The sequence below is a fragment of the Eptatretus burgeri genome, chromosome 10 (genome assembly GCF_056783735.1).
Source record: "Eptatretus burgeri isolate ZD-2024b chromosome 10, Ebu_testis_v1, whole genome shotgun sequence".
NCBI classification, from domain to species: Eukaryota; Metazoa; Chordata; class Myxini; order Myxiniformes; family Myxinidae; genus Eptatretus; species Eptatretus burgeri.
The window spans coordinates 91,933,200-91,959,466 of record NC_140970.1 but is presented as its reverse complement, the minus strand read 5'-3'; the positions used below and the strand labels follow the sequence as shown (position 1 = coordinate 91,959,466).

General features: G+C 45.2%; 1 protein-coding gene across 50 annotated transcripts in view; it reads right to left on the bottom strand.

The window, feature by feature from the left end:
* The window catches only part of LOC147019121 (uncharacterized), a 145,252-nt gene extending 120,928 nt beyond the window's left edge, over positions 1 to 24,324 (bottom strand). For 36 of the 50 annotated variants that reach the window (XM_085899950.1, XM_085899970.1, XM_085899945.1 and 33 more), the window contains exons 1-2: positions 24,116 to 24,319; positions 548 to 578 (exon numbers count right to left, since the gene is read on the bottom strand). In XM_085899950.1, the coding sequence (XP_085756076.1) occupies positions 548 to 578; positions 24,116 to 24,190 (106 nt within the window). In that variant the 5' untranslated portion in view covers positions 24,191 to 24,319. Of the gene's footprint in view, positions 1 to 547; positions 579 to 24,115 lie in introns of all 50 variants that reach the window. The other 14 variants (XM_085899983.1, XM_085899985.1, XM_085899986.1 and 11 more) reach the window with 6 other exon arrangements.
* Positions 24,325 to 26,267: the final 1,943 nt, after the last annotated feature.

Here is a 26,267-nt window from a genome sequence, read left to right as displayed (position 1 = left end):
CAGCTGAATTAACACCATGTGGGGTTGACTCAGCCTGTCATCCTTCTGAGGTTGGCAAAATGAGTACCAGTGTACTGGTGATTGGGGCACAGCATCAGCAGCATAGTTGTGCCCCAGCAAAATGATAGCGACTTGGCAGCCAAGCTGGCATATGCAAGAAGATTGTATGGCTGTTGTCCATACGTATCTGATTTCCTACAAACACAACGCTGATGCCATTTGAGATGATCCTTGTGACTTCCTGCTAGGTATGCAAATTGGAGCAGAATATCTCAGCATCTCAGTGACTTGATGGTGCATTGTATTGAAGATGTCCTGAGGGAAGTTGTTGTTCAGATAATTATATATTGAATCCAGTATACTTTAACTGTTTAGTGAGTTTGACCTAAACTAATTGGTTTGCATTGAGAAATTCACTTGTTTTAAAAAGTACAAATTTCTTTCGCATTCCATGATGCGCATGCAAGCAGTGAGTGAATTTCTGAACCCGAAATGGAACATCAAGCAATGATTTATTAGAAAAGAAGAAAAGTTTAAATTCACTTACGGGCACAAGAGACAGCAAAAAATACAGGGATCTGAAAAAAAGAATGCAACATTCGATCTTCAAAACACATTTGAAAACATTGTGAAATATTTAAAATTTTTGAAACATTTAGTTGCATAGTATGCAATCTATAAATTTTCATATAATGCTTGTTTTTCAGAAAAGGTTATTTTTTTCCATTGCTTTTTTTTTTAACACAAAAGTTTGCAGTGTGTTATTAAAGAGTATTTCCAAACCTATGTTCTGTGGACCCCAAGGCTATCAGAAAGAGTCGTGTGTGCGTGTGTGTGTGTGTGTGTGTGTGTGTGTGTGTGTGTGTGTGTGTGTGTGTGTGTGCGTGTGTGTGTGTGTGTGTGTGTGTGTGTGTGTGTGTGAGGGAGGAGGGAGGGTGTTGGAGGAGGAGGAGGAGGAGGAGTAACAACAGACACACTGCACTGCTAAAATACCTTACACACTTAACTCGTTGCACATCACAGGCAACCATTCATGGAACACTCGTTGTACTTCACAGGCAACCATTCGTGGAACACTCATTGCACTTCACACACAACTATTCGTTGAACACTCATTGCACTTCACACACAACCATTTGTGGAGGGCCAATGTTAATTTTGTTTGTGTCACAATTACATCACTTTGATAGTTGAATGTCATTGTGATATCATGTCATTATAACAGTCATATGTCAGTGTAATATCAGGACACTTTGATAGTCATTTGTAACTAAAATAGTCCTATGTTACTGGATCCCAATGTCGCCATTATATCATGTCACTGTGATAATCGTACATGGTGGTGTAAGTTTTTTTGTTTTTTTTACTTTCGGAAGGCGTCCCTAAAAAAGGTTTGGAACCTCCGATACGAAGGAGTTATATATATATTTTTGTATACATCACTGAGGCTCGTGGAAGGGCTAGTACGAGTGCAAGAAACGGAATGGGATGCACCATGACAAAAGGATCAGTGGAGAGAGAGGGGGGGGGACAACAACAGCAGAGTTGAAGGCCAAGTTAGAGAGAGACTTGGACATACAATGGGTGTCCAGTCCTCATCAAACCAAACCTCCATGCTGAATAAAATCTGAACAGAGGCCAGCCGACCGTTATCAATGTAACATCCGATATATTATTTCTGTTAACGTCTGCGCGTAATTTGATGTTTCTCCTCCGAAACTGCTGGACGGATTTTCACCACTTTTGGCAAGCGGGTGCTCTGTGCTCTAATGAACAGCATAAGCTATGTGAGATCACGCCAGATGGACAGGTTTGGGAATTTTTTTTCACGATTTTCTAATTTTTACATTTGTTTGCATGGCGACGTATGACGTCACCCCTGAGAGGCGTAATGACGTCATGACATCATAGGTCATTCGCTGACATCATTATGTCTGTCGTAGATAGACCGTCACCACTGAGAGGCGTAATGCCACACCGAGAAAACAGCGTCTGCAATGTAAAACCCTCTTCTGCACATGCTGACAAACTCAGAAGGTGAATTTGACATATAAAATGTGACAAGAAACATTGTACATGAAGAAATTCTATTAATCACATTGTGAACACTGGATATATTGATGTCCTCATGAATCCTCACTTTCGAAACTTCGAGCGGAGCGCGGGTTTGGCGAGTACACTGATAAAAATTGCTAATTTGTTTACATGTTTTGACATTAATCATCTTCCTCATCACAATCACTGTCACAATCATCTGAGTCCTGTTCAATATCATCATCATAATCATCATCATCATCTTGTTGTGCCATGTTGGAGCAACCCTGCAGTTTACATGCAGCAGTGCACTTTAGACCGTTCTCTCTCTCGCTCTCTCTATCGAGTGCAGCCTGTGGCTGCTGGTTGCATCATTGGTTGGGATGCGGCTATGCCACTGATGCAGTGCCCCCCTCACCAGTACATTGGTACTCATTTTTCCGACCTCGAAAGGATAACAGGCTGAGTCAACCTCCTGGTGTATTTTAATTCAGCAGCCAACGGGACTTGAACTCAGGACCCTAGGATCCCAAGCTGCCACCCTAACCATGAAGCCAACAGCAGGCTTTTAGACCGTTAATGAAGCAAGAACAGTCCAACTGGCGGTAAGTCCGTGCACACTTGCGTGAGATCAGACTTAGCACGGCTTCTGGAGCTGGCAAGCCAGTCCTCCACTGAATTATTAGTTCTCCTTCACTGTTTAATTCCCAGCCATGGCCTTCATGCCTGGTGTTGGCTTAACGGTTAGGGTGGTGGGCTTGGGATCCCAGGATTCTGAGTTCAAATCCACCTTGTTGTTGAATTAATACCAGGTGGGGTTGACTGTGACTGTCATCCTTCCAAGGTCGGCAAAATGACTGTCAGCTTGCTGGTATCCTGTGTCGGAGTGGCGACCCATCCAGGATTGTGTCCAAGAGCCAAGGAGACTGCTGAGGCAGCACCAATGTTCTTCTGCACAGAGTATGGTCCCAATGTATGGATGGATGGATGGAGGTGAGAGAAAAAAAGAGGAGTGGATGTTTGAGGAGTTGTTTGGGAGTACCATGAATCCATGATGTTTGATGAAGTTTCCTTTTTATGGTCAGGACTTTCCCACACATATATATATATATATATATATATATATATATATATATATATATATATATATATATATATATATATATATATATATATATATATATATATATATATATATATATATATATATATATATAAATATATATATATATATATATATACACACACGGGGTGTCCCAAAAAAAATCCAACTTTTCATCTGCAAAGAGGATGGTCATAACATATTTTTTAAAAAGATATATGGCTGGACAGAAAGCTGAAAGGTTGAAGTTTATTGTACCAATGTCAAAATTGCCACCAAAATTTAAATTTTGGTACAGAATCGTCATTTTCTTTTAGACCACATGTTCGATGTAGGCTCCACGTTGTCCGATCACTGCCTGCAAATGCGTTGTCATGTTCTCCATCACTTTGGGAAACGTTTCCTGAGACATGTTCTGGATTTCTCGGTGGATGTTTTCCTACAGCTGATCAAGAGTCTGAGGCCTAGGGTTTTCATAGATCCTGTCCTTGAGATACCCCCACAAGAAGAAGTCTGGAGGAGTAAGGTCAGGGCAATACGGTGGCCACTCAACGTCTTCGTAGAGGGAGATAAAGCGACCCTCAAAATGTTGGTTGAGAAAATGCCTTGTTTCCCTGGCTGTATAGGGAGGTTGCACCATCCTGCGGGAACCACTGGGTTCTCATCTGGATCAGGTTGTTTCTCCTACGGGATGAGTACATAGCTCAGGAAGATAGAATTCCTGAATCATTTCACGATAGTTCCTCTGGTTTACCATGCAAGTGCGTCCCTGTTCATCTTCAAAGAAGTATGGACCAATTATCCCATACCAACCAACCGCTACCCACATGATGACTTTGAGAACAGATCGAGGCACCAGTTCAGTTGATGCATTACCAGGATTTTCAGTTCCCCAGTAGCGAAAGTTTTGCTTGTCTACCTCCCCAGACAAGTGAGCATGACATTCATCAGTCATGTGAAGTTTTTTGAGGAAGTCTGTATCTTCCTCCAACTTTCCTGAGAACCAATTTGCAAAGTCAAGTCGTTTGCATTTCTGTTGATCAGTAAGCACCGTTTCCATTTGAATTTTGTATGGAAAGGTGTGAATGTCTTGGTGAAGGATCCTCTGAATGGTGCTCTTATGAATGTTTGTCTCGGCAGAAAGTTGTCGAATCAATTTTTTTTGGACTCTGAACGACCGCCTGTCTCACCATTTCCACATTATCTTCACTTCGACCTGTCCTCTTCCGACCACTGTGACACTTGTGAAGGTCACAGATGGTTCCCACATTGGTAAGCTTTGCGATGGTGCACTTTATTGTCCGAAAGTTTGGTGCATGGCGCAAGTGGATACCGAAATGTCTCGAGTAAAGACGTTGCACCTGTATGACACTTTTCGTCTGGTGCCAAAGTTCAACAATTTTCGTCCATTGTAGGTCAGTCTTGGCATTTTTCTGGCGCTTGCTTGGTATCAAAATAAACTTCAGGGTCTCTGCAACAAGAAATGAAGCATTAGTGACAAAATTACTTGTTTTGTCGGATCAAACGAAGCATTTTAAAAGTTGTATATTTTTGGGACTCCCTCCCTCCTCTGTCTCTGAATATATACATTGGGGAGAACAAGTATTTGATACACTGCCGATTTTGCAGGTTTTCCCACTTGCAAAGCATGTAGAGGTTTGTAATTTTTATCATCGGTACACTTCAACTGTGAAAGACGGAATCCAAAACAAAAATCCTGAAAATCACATTGTATGATTTTAAAATAATTAATTTGCATTTTATTGCCTGAAATAAGTATTTGATCACCGACCAACCAGGAAGAATTCCGGCTCTCAGAGACCTGTTAGTTTTGCCTTTAAGAAGCCCTCCCATTCTCCACTCATTACCTGTATTAACTGCACCTGTTTGAACTTGTTATCTGCATAAAAGACAGCTGTCCACATTCAATCAATCAGACTCCAACCTCTCCAGAATGGGCAAGACCAGAGAGCTGTCGAAGGACATCAGGGACAAAATTGTGGACTTGCACAAGGCTGGGATGGGCGACAGGACAATAGGCAAGCAGCTTGGTGAGAAGGCACCAACTGTTGGTGCAATTATTAGAAAATGAAAGAAGTTCAAGATAACAGTCAATCTCCCTCGGTCTGGGCTCCATGCAAGATCTCACCTCGTGGAGCCTCAATGATCATGAGAAAGGTGAAGGATCAGCCCAGAACTACACGGCAGGACCAGATCAATGACCTGAAGAGAGCTGGGACCACAATATCAAAATAAACCATCAGTAGCACATGACGCCGTCATGGATTAAAATCCTGCAGAGCACGCAAGGTCACTCTGCTCAAGCCAGCGCATGTCCAGGCCCGTCTGAAGTTTGCCAATGACCATCTGCATGATCCAGAGGAGGAATGGGAGAAGGTCATGTGGTCTGATCCGACCAAAATAGAGCTTTTTGGTTTGAACTCCACTCGCCGTGTTTGGAGGAAGAAGGATGAGTAACACCATCCCAACCGTGAAGCATGGAGGTGGAAACATCATTATTTGGGGATGCTTTTCTGCAAAGGGGACAGGAAGACTGCACTGTATTGAGGGGAGGATGGATGGGGCCATGCATCACGAAATCTTGGCCAACAACCTCCTTCCCTCAACAAGAGCATTGAAGATGGGGCGTGGCTGGGTCTTCCAGCATGACAACGACCCGAAACACACAGCTAGGGCAACTAAGGAGTGGCTCCGTAAGAAGCATTTCAAGGTCCTGGAGTGGCCTCGCCAGTCTCCAGACCTGAACCCAATAGAAAATCTTTGGAGGGAGCTGAAAGTCTGTGTTGCCCAGCGACAGCCCCAAAACCTGAAGGATCTGGAGAATATCTGTATGGAGGAGTAGGCCAAAATCCCTGCTGCAGTCTGTGCAAACCTGGTTAAGAACTACAGGAAAGGTCTGATCTCTGTAATTGCAAACAAAGGTTTCTGTACCAAATATTAAATTCAGTTTTTCTGATGTATCAAATACTTATTTCATGCAATAAAATGCAAATTAATTACTCAAAAATCATACAATGTGATTTTCAAGATTTTTATTTTGGATTCCGTCTGTCACAGTTGAAGTGTACCCATGATAAAAATTACAGACCTCTACGTGCTTTGTAAGTGGGAAAACCTACAAAATCGGCAGTGTATCAAATACTTGTTCTCCCCAGTATATATATATATATATATATATATATATATATATATATATATATATATATATATATATATATATATATATATATATATATATATATATATATATATATACATACATACATACATACATACATACATATATATACAGGGTGTCCCTAAAAAAAATGACATCATTTCATGGTCTAATAACAGCTAATTCTCACTCAAAGTTTAACAATGTGTAAAAACTAACTAAGTTGAATGTTTAATTCTTATCTCAATGAGAATCTACCAGGAAGATGGATTGGGCATGCCAGTGATAATAACAATGTGCTGTTGAAATGGCCACCAAGTTCACCTGAGTTGACACCTTGTGATTTTTTTCGATGGGGCTATGTGAAAGGACTGGTCCATATACCCCCTCTTCCTACAAGACCAGATGAACTTAAGCAGAGAATCACTGAGGTGCTGGAGAATGTTACGCAAGACATGCTGCAGCGTGTTTGGCAGGAGCCGCACCACCGACTTGACGTGTGTCATGTCACAGGCGGTGAGCATATTGAACATTTGTGAAGTTTTGAGAAAACGGTTATAAAATCTGCATCCCTCTGAATCCCTTGTTCGAATTTTGAGAAATAAATATTTTATTGTTCAACATGAAGCCTGTTCACTTTCGTTTGCCTGGGACATGTAGTTACTTAGATATTCAAGTTTCAAATGATGTCATTTTTTAGGGACACCCTGTATATATAGAAATTCAAATATATTGTTGTAGATCTCCGCCCGCCGGCGTGCGAATGACCGCGTTTAGCCAATGGCGGCCGTCTCACCCACCAAACGGACAATCCAGTCGCGGCTTTCCGGATCAACGCCAGAAACCAGCCACGGGTGTGTTTTGTACCACACCACAACCTTGTCCGTACTCGACCCGCACGCAACAGGGTCCGATCGCCAAATCTTCGATTTACCCAACTAATCGCATGGGTAGATTACCGAGATTGTACCTCAACGGGGCTGCTGGGACATGAGCCGCTTAATGCAGCTTGCTCCATTTTGGGATAACCGAGCGGGGTGTTATTGCGAGCCCCGTTGGAACCGATCACTTTACCGGCTATTTAAAAACCAACTATTATTCCGAATGCAATACGGCGGTTCAATGGAGGGAGAGGACGCAACGAACAGGTTTACATTCACACAAGGACATTTATTGTAATAAAATACGTAAGCAGGCATGCACGGATGCAATGAAACAATGCAAAACACGTATGCAATTATACAAGGCCAACACGCATGACAGGAGAACTACAACCGTTCTACCCAATCACTTAACAGTTTTTACTACTTAGTGGACACGGGCCCACGGACACACGTACGCACACACACACACCCAAGAAATGGTGTCTGAGGCCTTTAATAACGGGCTCCAGCTCGGAGGACAGGTGAGCTGAAACCCAGAACCTATCTCGAACCTCTCCACCTCGTGTGGTCTTCAAGTTGTTCGGACCCGGGCTCCAGCGAGAGCGAGCTGGATCCAATCGCCATGAGCCGCGATCCTCCCACGCTTCTCAACATGTGCTGGTGAGACGAGGCGCCGATCCTTCCCGTCGATGCGCCACTTCCTCGAGGAACCACCTCCAAAAAGAGGCCGACGAGTCGCACCAAGTCGGGAACCAAACGGAGAACAAAGAGTTCCACGAACCAAGAAGAAGCCACCACTCGCAGCTCGAGTCCAGCAACTGGCTCAACTCTCTTCCAAACAAAGCAGCTCTCCAAAAAGTCTCCACCCGAGCCAAGCCATGGCCGAAGCTCTACTGAACCAAGCAGGACCCGACAGCCTGCTGAACAACCACACTCACCCGAACAAAGAAAGGATCTCCTCTTTATCCTTCTCCGCCCCCTTCCCCCCGTGCCCAGCGGTGACTCATGCCCTCGTGATCCATCCCCCGCTCAATCACGGATGGGAGAGAGTTGTTGACGTCATGAATCACGGGACGGAAGGGCTCTTCTTCCTCTTCGCAGAAGGGGGGAGGGACGTCTCCATTTTTCGCTCCCTACCTATTAAATCGATCTGCAGCGCATCTAATCAATGGAAGGTGAGCTCTCTAGGGAACAAGCACTTATCGACATAGCTGACTAAAGGAATCTGTATGTTGTGTGCAATCGAATTCCAAATTCGTAACTATATATATATATATATATATATATATATATATATATATATATATATATATATATATATATATATATATATATATATATATATATATATATATATCTTCTTCTTCTTTCGGCTGCTCCCGTTCGGAGGTCGCCACAGCGGATCATCCGTTATGATCCGCAAAATGATTTGGCACAGGTTTTACACCGGATGCCTTTCCTGACACAACCCTGGTCACCTCTTACGACACAGTGATATGGTACACCGGGGCATACACCTATTCTAACCTATTCATACACCTATTCTAACCGGGGCATACACCGGGCCCAGTACACTGGTACTCACTTCGCCGACCTCGGAAGGATGACAGGCTGAGTCAACCTCCTGGTGTGTATTAATTCAAGCGGCCAAAGGGGCTTGAACTCAGGACCTTTTTTGATCCCAAGCCGCTACCCTAATAACTACGCCAACACCAGGCGATATATATATATATACATATATATATATATATATATATATATATATATATATATATATATATATATACATATATACATATACATATATACAGGGGGCTGCAAAAGTAGGTATACAGTTATGAAAAACAAAACGTGCGCACAAAACATTTTTATTGATTATACAAGGAGATAAATAATAAACATATTAATCCCTCAAATGTTCAAACCGTTTGCCCCCGGCATTCCCCCTGTATCATCACCAAACCTCATCATATTGTTGTAGATTTCCCGCTCGTCGGCGTGCGAACGACCCCGTTGAGCCAATAGCGGTTGCTTCGCCCACCGAACGGACAATACAGTCGTGACTTTCTGGAACAACGCCAGAAACCAGTCACGGGTGAGTTGTTAATCCCACCACGGCCCAGTCCGTATTCTACCCGCGCGAAATCGGGTCAATCGCCGAATATCTATATACCTAAGTACCCGCGCGGGTAACCTACCGAGGGACCGTACCTCGGCGAAGGCCTGATTGGACACGAACCGCTTAAGCAGTCCATTCCGTTCTGGGATAACCGAGCGGGTATTATCACCAGACCTCACCGGACCCGATTCTATTTATCAGTTATTTAAAAACCAACTATATTCCGAGTGCAAGATGGGGTAGATAATGAGGGAATGGACGCAACGAACAGCTTTACATTCACACAAGGACATTTATTATAATAAAGCACGTATGCAATTAAACAAGGCAAAACACGTATGCAATTATACAAGCAACAAAAGCACGACAAAAGAACTACAACCGTGTACTTATTATATACAGTCACTTGCAATTAACAGCAGTCCCTACTTATTAGATGGGCCCACGGACACACACACACACACACACACACACACACACACACACACACACACACACACACACACACACACACACACACACACACACACACACACACACACACACACAAGAAATGGTGGCAGAGGCCTATCATAACGAGCTCCAGCTCGGAGGACAGGTGAGCTGAAACCCAGAGCCTATTTCGAACCTCTCCACCTCGTGTGGTCTTCAAGTTTTTCGGACCCGGGCTCCAGCGAGAGCGAGCTGGATCCAATCGCCGAGCAGCGATCCTTCCCGAGCTCCCGCGAATCCTCTCGCGCTTCCGAACACTTGCTGGTGAGACGAGGCGCCGATCCTTCCCGTCGATGCGTCGCTTCCCCGAGGAACCACCTCCCGCGCTTCTCAACACGTGCTGGTGAGACAAGGCGCCGATCCTTCCCGTCGATGCGTCGCTTCCCCGAGGAACCACCTCCACGAAGAGGTCGATGAGTCGCACCAAGCCGGGAACCAAAATGGAGAACAAAGAGCTCCACGAACCAAGAGGAAGAAGCCACCACTCGCAGCTCGAGCCGAGTGACCGGCTTAACTTCCTTCCAAACAGGGCAGCTTGAAGCAAAAACCTCTCCTGAGCCAAGCAGAAGCCGAAGCTCACGGAACCATCAAAGCAAAGAGCCTCCTTCCGAGTCAGGCCTCAGCCGAAGCTCACTGAGCCAGTCGAAGCAAAAACCTTCCGAAGGCCTCAACCCTAAGACAAGCCAAGCAGGACCCGATGGTCTGCAAAACGGCTACTCTCAACCCCCTTCTCCAACTCTGCCCTGAACAAAAGAAAAAGATCTCCTCTTATCCTTCTCTGCCCTTCCCCCGATCCCGGCGTGACTCATGCCCTCGTGCTCCATCCCCCCCCCCCGCTCAACCACGGGTGGGAGGGAGTTGTTGAGTCATGAGTCATGGGACGGCAGGATTCTTCTTCCTCTTCGCAGAAGAGGGGGAGGGATGTCTCCATTGTTCGTTCCCAAACTATTAAATCGATCCGCAGCGCATCTAATCGATTTCTGAACATTTAAACAATGAAAGGCGAGCTATCTCAGGAACAAGCACTTATCGACATAGCTGACTAAAGGAACCTGTATGTTGTGTGCAATCGAATTCCCAAATTCGTAACAATATCATCACCAAACTGCTTGCCCCCCTTATACATATCTACTTCTGCAGCCCCCTGTATATATATATATATATATATATATATATATATATATATATATATATATATATATATATATCTCTATGTCTATGTCTATGCCTCTATCTCTATGTCTATGTCTCTGTCTCTATGTCTATGCCTCTATCTCTATGTCTATGTCTCTGTCTCTTTATCTCTATGTCTCTGTCTCTTTATCTCTATCTCTATGTCTATGCCTCTATCTCGATGCCTCTATCTCTATGTCTATGCCTCTATCTCTATGTCTATGCCTCTATCTCTATGTCTATGCCTCTATCTCTATGTCTATGCCTCTATCTCTATGTCTATGCCTCTATCTCTATGTCTATGCCTCTATCTCTATGTCTATGCCTCTATCTCTATGTCTATGCCTCTATCTCTATGTCTATGCCTATGCCTCTATCTCCATATCTCGATATCTCTCTCATGCAGCACCCTCCTCCCATACCTCTTTCACTCTCCCTCCCCTCCCTGTCTGTCTCTGGACATATGTAGACGGTGGTTATGTCTGGTAGTTGCTTGTCTATAATACATAATTTAAAACAATGAGAAATAAAACCTATCGTTCCTCACTCCAGACTCAATCACAGACGGTGAAAGGGAACAAGAACCGGGTAGCTTATCTCTGGTGGTGGGGGATGTGAAAGAGGTGGGGGGGGGTGGTGTTGCTGAGGCAACCACGGACAAGCAGGACAAGCAGGCAATGAGGAGGTGGTGAGGGCAACGACAGGCAGCAGGCAGATGAAACAGGCACTTGGTGAAGGTAGGCAGGCAGGATGATCTGCTCCAAAGCCTCTCCTCAGAGACACTCTCTCAGAGTTTTACGGTTCTTCTATGTGCCGAACTCCTCCGAGTCAGGCTCTTCTCAGAACTCACGATCCTCCCTGATGCACGGAACCCATGCGAACCAGGCTCTTCCCCTCACTGTTTGGACAACACACCGCCCCTTGAGGCATCTACAGCTCCGCCCCTCCCCTCCCCACCCGTTGCCTGGCAGAGCCCCAATGACACCAGGTCCCATCCTGTCGGTTATACGTACAATTTCTTACCTTAATCTCTAACTAATTATTACCACGCACCATCTCCTGTATGGTGCATGTTCAAAGAAGACGATAATTCAGCTAACGTTTCCCTACGTAATCACATCTGTATAGATAATACTATTCCATACATTTCTATCTGGTCTAAGGTAATGTCTACCCCTCCCCCCCCACCCCCCACACAAACGTAACAGCAAATATAATTTGTCAGTAATTACTTTTTCTTCTCAACAATAATCACATGCATTGTAAAATGCAAAATACGTTGGCATTTTTTGGATTATTGTATCAGTCCGAAAACTTATCAGTCATTCACATAGGAGTAGGATGGACAACATCACCTTTTTACTTCTCTTCATTCCCTTACATATTCAATTCATCGGCAAACAAAAACACTTCATGCCGATGCAAGAAAACGAAAACAATTAGAACGGCACTCGTAGAGTGCATCTTCTCGCCGTGTGCCTTCGTTCTGAAGAAAAATACCATCGTTTACTGAACGTGCAATTCTTGTGGCCCACTGCTTATAATGGCCCATATACCCATATAATCCATGCACCAAAAACGTCACATCGTTTATTGGCATGGGTTATGACTCGTGAACATCATAAATTTAATTATTCACCCACATTGGATCATATATTAGATATATGACGTTTCAGATTTTTTTGCATGAGGATTTCAATTAAACCAATTATGAATGGGATACCACTTCACTGACGATGTAATCATTATCACTGTATACACCACATTGGCTATCGACATGTGTGAAGTTTCAATTTTTTCATTGAGTGGTTTCAGGGGAAATTATGTCCAATTTTTTTTCCTTTCATCTAACATGTCTGTCATACCAGGGTGACCTATGATATTAGAGTTAGCAATACAATATTATCCATGGGGAGTTCCTCCTATGTTTGAAGTTTCGCATCGATCAGAGAAGCGCTTGCAGAGAAAACCATTTTTAGAGTGCAAATATATAGACGTGGACTCTCACACACAGAGACAGACAGACAGGTGCGTTGCAATAATCTTGCATCCCCCTTCGGAGTGAGACTAAGTATACATATATACATACACATATTGTTGTGGAGCCAGGCGTCGGCTGCGAGCACGACCGCGAGGTGGAGCAGTAGGATCGACTCTACTGAACACCCGGAATCTAGATCGTACCTTTCGGAAAACTACGGAAGGTACGGGTCCCTTACAGGACCGTGAATCTTCAATAAATCAACCACATGGGACAGGGTTATTTGCCAAACTTCAAAATACCAAGAGGCAAACGTGGCGAACTACCGAGTATTCACACTCTCGAAGGATCTCGAATGGGACGCGTCGTTTCCGTGCTCGTCCCATGCGTAACCCGAGCGGATGGTTACCGAGCTTCTGTCGGTCCCAAATGCACACCACTACGACAACAACGACCTTCCCAACATGCACCGCGTTAAACCAATAAAAGAACCACAAAAACGAGCTGATACATTTAACACATGGATATTTATTTACAATGGGTGGGGAAGGAACACATAAGAGCAGAGTTAAACCGACTAAAGCAAGGCAAATAATGTACAGCGAAAGCACTTGTGCAATTCCTACTTACTGACAGGGCCCCAGACACATAACAAACACACACACACACACACACACACACACACACACACACACACACACACACACACACACACACACACACACACACACACACACACACACACACACACACACAGAAGGACATGGACCTTCCCACCTCGTGCAGTTTGGCTGAGACGAGCGAACCAGGCCAGCGTCGAGATGTGGTCAGAAGACCAGGCGCCAGCGAGACGCGATCAGAGTCGAGAGCTCCATTCAGCGCTCGTCCCGACAACCAAAACTCTCCTCTTCATCCGATCACGCCACAACCTTATTCACCCTTGTCCAGGGGGGGGGGGTCCCTCCTCCCTCCCCGCTCTCCCTCACTGGACGGTTCTGACGTACAAAATGCGCTCGTCACCCTGTCATTGACCAAAACGGGCGACAAGGCCGTTGATTGGACTGGGTGGGAGGGGGGGGGGCGTGATGGCCGTCCGGCGGACCGCCCTCCACACAGGCAGAGTTACATTATCCTGTGTGGGCTGTGGTCATTGGATGACCGCCGAGGAACTCGCTCTCATCTCCCTGGTTGGGCGAGAGCCGCCACGAGGCTCCTCTTTGAACTCCGCCCACCACGGGTGCCATGGCATCGACCAGAGCGAGGTGAAGGTGAGGGTGATGCTGGTGTTGTTGTAGAAGATTTATGGATGTAATAATAAAAGAAAACAATGAATATCGAAGTAACTCCGCAGCACATGAACATTTAATTACTCATTAAACAAGGGAAAGGGAGCTATCTATCCACATTTACTTATCGAAATAACTGAGTGATGGGGACATGAACGTCTGTGTGCACAAGGCTTCCAGATTCGTAAATATATATATATATATATATATATATATATACACACACACACACACACACACACACACACACACACACACACACACACACCCACACACACACACACACACACCCACACACACACACACACACACACACACACACACACACACACCTCTATTATAATACCAAGCTTGCACACTAAAAACTCGGCTCGCCGTCACACGATCCCTATGAAATTGCTGTGGCACTTCGCGGACATGCCGACAATGTTTGGGAAGTCTTGGCGTTCCATAGTACCACTTGCATTTTGCACAATGCGTATTTTTGTCATTCCCCATGTACGGTTTGTCGTCTGCTACCAGCTATGTTGTACTGCTATCCCGTGCATGTGCACGGGTATCGCTCGTATATATATATATATATATATATATATATATATATATATATATATATATATATATATATATATATATATATATATATATATATATATATATATATATATATATATATACACACACATATATATATATATATACACACATAGCTCGGTCTCAGCGTGCGCCCGTCCATCCTTCTTCTGCCCCTTCCTCCGTCCGCCTATCCAGCCATGTGACTATATGTCCATTATTTACGTGCTATTGGAATGTACCTTTCGACCCTTTAGACTGCTGAGACCCCTTCAACCCTAAAGACCCCCCCCCCAAGACCCCAAAAATCCTAAGATGCCCAAAGCACCCAAGAACCCGACAACCCCAAAGACCTCCAAGAAGCCAAGACCCCAATGACCCCCAAGACCCTCAAGATCTCCAAGACCTCCAAGACCCCAAGAAGCACAAGATAAGATACGCAAGACCACCAAGATCCTGACGACCCCCATTACCCCGAAGACCCGGAAGACGCCCAAGACCCCCGATAACTCCCAATACCTCCACGACCACCAAAACCCGACGACCCCCTCAAGCTTCCAGTTCTGGCTTTGCAGAAATGGCAGGTTCTCTCAGGGGTCTCTGCCGACTTTCTCAAAGCTAAGTTTCCGGTCGTTATCTGGCCCGTTTTAACTGTTTATTTTCACCTCCATGTGACTTGTGTTCCAAGTTCGGTTTTGTTTCAAAAATCGTGCAACTTCGTGAGTTTTCGTCGACCTTGTCTTACCGAGTTCCGTGAGGCCGACCTATCCTTCCCCTCCCAGTGTACGATCGTTTTTATTTGAATTCTCTCCGTTTTTCCTTCAATTACTATTTCCCCAATTTCCCAACGAAACACTCTGTTTCTTGTCTTAAATTCAAAAGAAAAATAAATAAAAAAACTACCTTTCTCGCTGCAGACCCATGAGTCTTGATCTTTCTTCTTCTTCTTCCTGCGGCACACCATCTTCATTCCACTTGAGCTGACCTACTCTCGCCATTACCTTCACGATTTCTTCCTTCAACCTTCCATTCCCGAATCTTACCTATTCTTCAAAAATACATCAAAAAATAATAATCTTCCTTGCATCCTTTCCATCTATACACCTCCTATAACCACGTGCTTCTCAACTCTTCCTGACACCTTTCATCGATCCATCAGCTTCACTCTGCGTTTACAGTTCCAAACTCACCCAACATCTCCACGATTTTACTTCAACCTTCCCTTTTCCGAATGTTACGTAATCCTTATTTAAAATAAATAAATAAATTCACCTTTGATTATACACCTCCCGTAACCACGAGCTTCTCCTGCAACCACGTGATCTGTTTCCAGCCTCTGCGTCTCCAAATTCACCATTCACCTCACGATTTTTTTTCGACAACCTTTCAATTATCTAATCTGATAACAACTCTCAAAATAATAATAATAATAATAATAATAATAATAATAATAATAATACTAATAACAAAAACGATCTCTTTCAAGTTTCATCTTCCTCTTTCACACGTATGGTTCTCATGACTATATCATAATTCACTACTATTTTTTCTATTTAAACAGACTGCTCTCAATTCGACCTCTCCTTCATACTTTGTCGAAAAAAAATCCAACTGTTTCAGCGTTTCTTCTCTCCATTCTCTTAATTCGCCTTTATTGCATCCATCAAGAAACGTCTTTAATCAATTAATCTTTAATTTAATTTCCCACCGAAAAATTTTTTAAACCCCAGTTTGCAATGAATGTTCGCTTTCCATCAACCATTCCTTTTTTCTAACTTCAGTGCCAACTCACCCCTCTCACCCCTCTCACCCCTCTCACCCCTCTCACCCCTCTCACCCCTCTCACCCCTGTCACCCCACTCACCCCTCTCACCCCTCTCACCAACCATCACACTCGTCTCCCTCCAAGCTTCCCTCTCACCTTTCTCAAAAACTCCCCCCTCACCTTTTTCCCTGAACTCTCCCCACTCACCCTTCTTCCACCATTCAGCCCCTCACTCACCCTTCTCAAAGGTGCCCCGCCCTCACATCCACAAAACTGCCTCCTCTTCCTAACCCCTACCCTCTCACATCCATCTCATCACTCCACCACCTCAAATCCTCAACTGCCTTCTGCCCTCTCTCTTGCGCCCCTCTCCCCCAGCACGACACAGCCTTTTCTCCTCCTCATCCGGCCCCCTCCTCTCGCTATTCTGCAATCCCCACACTCCTTTAACAACTCTCCTTACTTCCCCCCACCCTCCTCCCTTGTCCGAGCCTCCCCTTCACCTCCCATCCCCTGCACCGAAAGCCTCCTCCCTCCCTCTTCATTAACAATGTGGACCTCAAATATCCAGGGTCTTCGCTCAAACCTTACAGATCTTTCCATACAGGTTGCCACTGACAAACCAGACAAAATCTGTCGAACAGAAACTTTCCTCCCTCAAGACATCTCTGACCCTCTAGTATCTCTCCCTGGTGACTCCCTCTTCCGGTATGACAGACCTGAGCCTCGTCCTGGTGGAGGAGTTGCTCTCTTCATCAAAGAGTCTATTCCTCACTCTCCATGTACTGCCCTCACTCCCCCACACCCCCAGGAATACCTCTGGCTAAGGCTTCACCTCCACTCCCACGGCCCACCTCATGTTTATACGTGTACTGTACTGTCCACCAAACAGTGATGACTCCATTTACACCTCACTATCCGAAAATATGGACCAACTTCTATCTTTTCACCCAAACTCTCTCTTCCTCATATATCGTGACTTCAATTGCCATCATGCCAATTGGCTGCCAACCTCTTTCACCTGCCATGGCACTTCAGCAAAAGCTTTCTGCGACTCATTGGGACTGACTCAATCGGTCAATTTCCCGACCCAGATCTCAACCAATGGTACTCTATCTCTTCTCGATCTGATTTTGACAAATTCCCCTGAAAATATCTGCTGTTCTTCCTCCGCTCCAATCGGTTCTTCTGACCACGTGCATGTCAAAGTGGACACCTCTCTGGCTATTATCAGAGAACCACCTCAGCACCCTCGAGTCTGGCATTTCACTCAAGCTGATTGGCAGGGTCTCCAAGCAGCCATCAAACTTCTAAACTGGTCTCCCATCGCTACTTTCTCCAACATTAACTCATCCTGGGAATTCTTTCAAAGAAACTTGCTCTCCCTCATGCACAGATTTATCCCCTCTCGTCTTCAGTTGTCCTACCCTACGTCCTGCCCTTGGCTCACTGAAGCTTGTGGTGAGGCAGTTGTCCTGAAACAACTTGCCTTTGCCTCATGGAAGGCAAACCCAACTGAGGGTAATCTCAGTTCCTTCCATAAAGCTTGGAAGAAGTGTGTATCTACCCTCAGGAGAGCCAGAAACAACATCTTTCTAAGCTCAAGTCTGAACTCTCAAACCTCTCTCCCTCCTCCAAATTCTGGTGGTGTCTCATCCAATCTGTCTCTGGTGTATGTTCCCCCTCCATCCCCTCCCTTCCCTCAAATGGCCGCACTGCTGATACCTCACGTGAAAAGGCTGAATGCCGAAACTCGGTGTTTGCATCGAAATCTTGTATCGAAAGCCCATCACTTTCGTTGCCCACCTTACCCAGTCGCACCCAACTATCCCTGCACTCTTTGTCCTTTTCGTCTCACAAAGTGGAGAGTTTGCTGTCAAGCCTCGAATCAGATACTGCAACCGGTCCAGCCGGCATCAGCCCACGTGTCCTAAAAACCTGCTCCTCTGCTATTGTTCACCCTCTCCGTGTTCTATTCACCCTCGCATTTGCTCAAGGTCATCTGCCATCTGCGTGGAAATCAGCAAACATTACCGCCCTGCAAAAACAGATCCCTGCAACTGCAGACCAATCAGCCTTCTCCCAATCATCAACAAGGTTATGGAATCCATCATCGCTTCAGACATTAAATCCTTCCTCTTCTCCAATGGCTTGATTTCCGATCATCAATTTGGTTTCAGACCACGTCACTCTACCATGGATATGCTGATTCTGCTCTCCCAACAATGGATGGATGTACTCAATGCCAGAACTGAAATCAGAGCCATATCCTGAGACATATCATGTGCTTTTGACAGTCTGGCACCCTGCCCTGCTCACCAAACTCCCTTCCTATGGTATCCAAGGCCATCTCCACTCACACACAAAGCTTTTGTCCAGATCCTGATGGAATACTGCTGTCCTCTCTGGGCTCGTGCTCCTGCCTCCCACCTTTCTCGGCTTCACGCTGTGGAAACCAAGGCATTTTGGATCATTGGCATCTCCTACGATGAGGCTGAGTCTTTGGACCTCTCACTATCTCACCGCAGGCAGGTTGGTGGTCTTTCTGTCTTCACTGTCTCCTCTCTGGTATCACCCCCCCCCCCCCGCTCTCTCTGTGATTTGTCCCCACCATATTTCCACAGGGCGCTCAAGGTCCGCCAACAACCCCCTTCTGGTAAAACTAACAAAATCACGAATCACTGCTCGCCTTCACTCTTTCATTCATCTTTTTCCCGCCTTTGGAATAAACTCCATCACTCTATTCAATCCCATTCTTTGCTCCAAGCCTTCAAAATAGCTGTTCACCACTACCTCTTATCGTCCCCCATCCAAATCCTCGATCTTCTCTACCCCCAATAATCCACCCCAAACCCACCTCCTTCAAATTCCCTGCTTTACTTCCTGAAAGTCCCTGTAATGTCCATCTTGTATACCCCATGTTCCCCACCCCATCCCTCTCCCTTCCACAGATCTCCTAATTAAATGTCTCTGTTCCCCACTGTTTTGTCTTTCCCACTCCCACCCCTCTCGTCTCATTCCCCCCTTGCTGTGTGCTGTGTGTTAGCTCTCATATTTAGCCTCGACAAGGTTTCCAAAAAAAAAAAAAGCCCAAGACGCCCAATACACCAAAGATGCCCAAGGCCCAGATAATCGCCAACGACCCCCATGACCCCGCCGACCCCCAAGACCCTGACGACCCCAAGACAATGAAGACCCCCCCCCGACTCCCAATAAGCCAAAGAGGCCCAAGACCCCAGTGACCCCCGATGACCTCCACGACTTCCAAGACCCCGACAACCCCCAAGTCCCCGACGACACCCAAGACCCCAACAACCCCCAAGACCCCGACGACCCACATGACCCCCAAGACTGATGACCCACATGACCTCAAGACCTCAATGACCCCATGACATCCAAGACCCCAACAACACCAAAGACCCCAAAGACCTCCAAGACCTCAGAGACCCCCAAGATGCCAAAGACCCCAAGATGCTGAAAATCCCAAAAGACCCCAAAAACCCTGAAGACCAAAAAACCCTAAAGTCACCAAAAACCCCAAAAGACCCTGAAGACCCCGAATACTAAAAAGACCCCAAAGAACCACAAGACCCTGAAGACCCAAAAGACCCTCAAGACCCTTCAGACCCCATAGACCTTAACAACATTTCGAGCCCTTACACCCTTTAGACAGATTAGGCAGCTTAAACCCTTGACCACCTCGACCACTTGGACCTTCTGATATCACAAACGAAATTTCAAATAAATTCAATATCAGCAATATTCCAAATATACGTGTAGAAAATAAATGTTTGTATTATGATTGGTGTAAATCATGCCAACACAGCAAATCTGTGACATCAATCTCTGCAACGACGTGTGGAGAGGCAACCACAGTGAGCTGAACCATGCTAGTTATCATCAATTAAAACATCAATATTGTCATTGATCCGGGGTATGGGGTTATCACGAGGGAGCTCTTCAGACCTTTACCCGACCTCCGGTCCTGAGGCCGCCGGCCACAGATAATTCTGCAGTCTGATGGGTTGCTCGGCAACCATGGCTGCCGATTAGAACTGCCGAGCCGAGCAGGGTTTTCACTCCTTGGATACCCGTTACCTTACCCTTGGCACAGCAACCCTAATTATGGGTCAAGCCCTCAACAGTCATCAGTATATTTATTATGCACGGCCGAGCAAATCTTGGATGGCTGTCGACTAATCACGGAGCCAATCAGTGGGACTAAAATTCTCATCTACCTAAACTTATACACTATGTCGGAGCAATGGAGGAAAGGACAAAAGCCAGCAAAGCCGGAAGCGTTTAACAGTTCAACCAATGCATTTATTCAACAAGCACAACAGGTTTATTCAGTCATCAAGGGCAGGTATTTATGATTGCAATCATGAGCATGCATTCACAATGGATGGAGAGAAACAGTAATTATTCTTAATGCTTAAGGCGCCCACTCAAACATTATTATTATATGTGAGACACATGACATGGCCATCAATCGTTCCGGGGAAATGTAGAGAGGAAGAAGAGAGCGAGTAGATATAGTGCAGAGCAGAGCATGGATACGGCTCCTGCCTCACCTTACACAGATTTGTGTAAGCTCGTACTGCATGCAGACCTGCATAGCGTGCAAGTTTGTACCATGTGCAGACTCACACAGCATGCAACCTTCCCCTTGGTGGCTCTGGCGGTCCAAATAAGAAAACGTGAGCACAGGCTTGGCAAAAGGACTCGTGGTGAGGAGAGTATGATGGACGAGAGCAAGATTAATTAAAAATCACAGCACTTGAAATGAGTCGAGAGCAGAGTAGAGACCACTCCTGGCAAATAAGACGAGTTGAGATGTCCCAGAACATTAGATGAGTCGAGAGCACTCCTGGCAGGAGAGCTGTGGGGAATTGGAGACTAAACCTCCTGGCAGACGGGATGAGTAGACTATCAAACATTCGGCAGATTGAGACGCGTGATGGATCAGATGCTTGGTTCATAAGAGCACATGCCGATCTCTGTGGAAATACTCCCCGGAATCCCTTGATTGAGAAGAGTTCCAGACTTTTTCCACTGACTTAATTCACTCAAGTTCTCAAACATCACAAACTTCAGACATTTCCACATTCACTCTCTTCGGAGGTCAAAACCAATCTGGATTTTCAAAACAACTTCATCAACTCTTCGTGGACGTCCACCCTCGATGGATGTTAAAACCTCCTGCCTTTCACAACCAACTGCATCCACCATCTACGGAGGTTAAAACTATCTGCTCTCACAAAACTATCTGGTGGCATGAGGGGAGGGGAAGGAAAGGGTGATAAAACGTTCCCAAACAGCAACATTCTCTTTTTAACCACTGGGTTCCATGATGACGTCAGCTCCAGTGAACAGCTGCAGTGCCAACAATCCTGCAGCTCTCGTGTGTTGATTTGCAAGGAATGAAAAGAGCAAGAGACCACTTTTCACAAGGGCTAATGCCTAATGATACTCCATTGGGTCAAAATGGGAGGTTTTGCAGGAAATGAAAAGAACGAGTATTTATTTTCTACTAGCTAATACAACTCGATGAGAATATTAAGGGGAGGAGAAGGGAGCGTGAGGGGAGGGCGGTGGGGAAGGCAGCGTGAGGAAGGAGGAGGCAGCATGAGGGGGGCAATGCGAGGGGGGAGGCAGCATGAGGGGTGGGGATGTAGCATGAATGAGGGGATGCAGCGTGAGGGAGGGAGTCAGCGTGAGGGGGAGCAGCATGAGAGGGAGAGGCAACGTGAGGGGAGGAGGCAGTGTGAAGGGAAGGAAAGGCAGAGTGAAGAGAGGGGAAGGCAGCACAAGGGAGTGGGGAGAGGCAGCGTGAGGATATGGAGAGGAAGCATGAGGTGATGGGAAGGCAGCGCGAGGAGGGGGGGATAATGTTGGGAGGGAGGAGGAAGCGTTAGGGGAAGGGAAGGCTGTGTGAAGGAAAGGGAAGGTGGTGTGAGGGGAGGGGAAGGGAAGGCGGTAAAACGTGCCCAAACAGCAACATTTTCTTTTTAACAACTGGGTTCCATATAAAACCGGGTGGGAGCATTGAAAACCAATGCTATCTTCCTGGAAAATTCAAAACTAAACCATCAGTCCCTAACAGTCCCCTTAACAGAGGGCGAGGGGTGGAGGAGCAGAGGGAGAGAGGGTGGGAGAGAGATTGGGAAAGGGGTGGGAAGGAGACAGAGGGAGGGTTGGGAGAGAGAGGGGGAGAGAGGTGGGAGAGAGAGGGAGAGGGTGAGAGAGGGAGAGAGTGAGAGGGTGGGAGAGAGAGAGTGGGAAAGGGGTGCGAAGGAGACAGAGGGAGGAGTGGGAGAGAGAGGGAGAGGGGTGGGAGAGAGAGGGAGAGGGGTGTGAGAGAGAGAGAGAGAGAGAGAGAGGGGGGGGTGTGAGAGAGAGAGGGAGAGGGTAAGAGAGGAGGGAGAGGGGTGTGAGAGGGAGAGTGGTGAGAGAGGGAGAGGGTGAGAGAGTGGTGAGAGAAGGAGAGGGTGAGAGAGTGAGAGGAATGAGAGAAGGAGAGGGGAGTTGAGAGAGAGAGGGAGAGAGGAGAGAAAAGGGAGGGAGAGACTGGGGAGGGGAGAGTGAAGAGGAGTGGAGAGGGGGTGGATTCTGGCAGATGTGACATCCAGTTTACCGGCCTACACATTGGTGAATCACTCTGCCTGTGAAACACCAGGATGACATTTTATAGCTGGGTCAGGATTTGAACCCGAGCGAGAAAGCTTAGAGTGAGTGTGCACACCTCTAAGTGAACTTTATCATTCAGAAATCGTTGCGCCCTGTTCCAAGTCAAAGCATTGTTGAGGAGGCCAAAAAAAAGCAATGAATTAAGACCACAGCGAGGGAGAGTGATGTGTCTGAGGATGTGCATGATAAAGGACATAATTAAATAAGGCCGTTAATTATCTTCAAAAGGGGTGTTTAAATTAACCCAAACACCCAATTTTCACTCTTGCACTTCCTTGGCGTTCCCTGAGAATGCACACAAAGTTTCAGGCTGCAAGGTTTTATGGTTGTGGAGTTATGGAGGGCACACACACACACAGACATTTATTGGTATAGATGGTGATTCACTGATTTACGCAAGATTAAGATTATTTTGTACAAGTCAACAGTTAATTCTGGTCCATTGTTTTGAAGTAATCGGGGTAATTCGTGATGTGCGTGGTTGGGGGATGGTTTCAGATGTGGAATGGAAAAGGAGTGGGAGATTTAAAAGGCAAAGAGCAGGGTCGGCGAAGAATGGGTAGCTGGAGTTAAAGAAGGGTCAAAAGATGGATTTGACAGACCGAGGGATTATAAAGAGAACTTGAACAGACTAACTCACGACGCATCTCCCTTCCAAAATCCCTCTTATACAATGGTAGGAAATCTATCTCACATAAATTAAAGAAATATCTGCCTGTGGAAAATTATTGTTGTCTCTGAATGCATGTGGGAGTCTTTTCAATAACCACAAAAACATCATTTTATCATCCCCATTTCTTTGTCTCAAAGCACTCGTATATACCCTTTCAAAACCTCAAACCTGGATCAGGAGAAGCCGCAGGAATCTCTGCATGGAGCCATGGAGTCTCGACTCTCTTTGCCCCTTGGGCCTCATCCTGAAGGCGAAAGGGACCTGAAAGATGAGAAGTATCTCTGTATCGGCAGGTGCTAAAGAAAGGTACTACTTGGCACAGTGAACGTTGCCTTGTAATGTGTAGCGAGAGAAGTAATCATGTGATGAATAAGCATGTCAAGCCTGAAGCTCGGAAGGCCGGTTTGACATCAAACAGGGCGTTTGGATTGAATTAAAGAGGCGTAGACAGACATAGTTATCACGCATTTTGCAATACCTACCGACAGGAGAGAATAGTTTCAACCAGTGCAGTTTTGCTTCTCATGGAGTACAATCCAGTGTCATGACAGGTATTACAAATACTGTATGTGTAGCCAGGGTGCTGCATACCATGGCCAACTCTTCAAAATGCACTGTGTTTATATGTTTACAGCCACCTGCGAATGCCAGTGATAGGAACACCCACATGAATGTGCTCCCTAAAATGTCTTATCCATTGGTGGAACACCTTTACTCCAAATTACTAGGATGGGAGTTTATAGTTGGGCTAGAACTGGAACCCAGACCAGACAGCACAAAGGTGAGTATGCTCCCTCTGAGCTATCATTCATTCACAAATCAGGAACAGATTTTTTTTTAAAAAATAAAGAACTTGATTGTCTTTTTGGAATAAAACAATTTCTACATTGTTCTTAAGCTGAACGAGGAATTTGTTCGGATATCACAGGCAGGGCAGACATCTGTAAACATCAATCCACTTTCATAGGAATTACTGGGATACTCAGAGACAAAGGACAAACACAGATGAATGGAAGGGACTTGAATCTGGGTTTCATGTATTATGATCCAAGGAGTCAGAGATGAGAACACCAACAGGCCAATCAGAATTTCTGTAACTTGGGCTTCTGTATTTTAAAAATTTCTTTCTCTTGAACCGCTGCATCAATCGACATGAAAGTTCAAAATTATGATCGAGGGATCACCCTCCCACCCCCGACCCCGGGCAGCACCGGGTTGCACCGTGTAGCCCCTGCTCATGAAGCAATAAAGTAAATTATTTATTCTAAAAACAAAGCCCATGATCTTGAATAACATGACATCAATTTTCTGATATTTGGATTGCTTTCACAAAATGAATGCAGAAAAACTTGTTTCATGTCACAATGTTGTATCTGCCCAAGGCATACGTCAAAGTTGACATATTTAGAGAAAAACAAAAACACACTAACATGAAGCAACCTTCCTTGCAACAGTTGATTTCAGTCAAATATTATTCAAACATAACAGTCAAATGATCCCAACATGTTTTATTTAACTATTCACAGCTATTGGATAATTTTGACACCTTTATATGAAATATGCCTGGTGTTGGCTTAATGGCTAGAGTGGTGGGCTTAGGATCCTTGGGTCCTGAGTTCAAATCCTGCTTGGGTGTTGAATTAATATCAGGTGGGGTTGACTCAGCCTGTCATCCTTCCGAGGTTGGCAAAATGAGTGCCAGCTTGCTGGTATCTTGTGTCAGAGTGGCGACCCATCCAGGATTGTGTCCAATAGCCAAGGAGACTGCTTAGGCAGCACCAACACTCTGCATTGAGTCTGGTCCCAATGGATGGATGGATATGAAATATGTCTAATGTTTATGCCAATTGAAAAATAATAACGCCATCAGTTTTGAACCATTTTTCTATAGAAATGTTTCATAAGATGCATTTCTCAATAATAAATAATTTTCAATAATGTTGTGACACAGTTGTTTTCATAAACTCATCCTGATGACAGAAATACACACACACACACACAAGTATCTTTGACATAGGAGGCCATTTCGTAACCCTAAATTAGCCATATATTAGCCAATCTGTGAAAATTTTTAAAAGAAGCTAGTTTCAACTGATTTTGGTGAGTATGGGTATGGACAACTTCCAAAAAAAAGTAAGGGGGGATAGGGGTTGGGGAAACTTTTTTTATTAGAGGTCAAAGGTCATTGACCCCTGCCTAAATCACTAAAAATTATATTTCAGCAACAAAACATGATATATTAGTATTTCGATGATGTTGGTGTCAAAGTGCACAGAATTACAAAAGAAGATGACATAAGATAATTATTGATCCTTGGGAC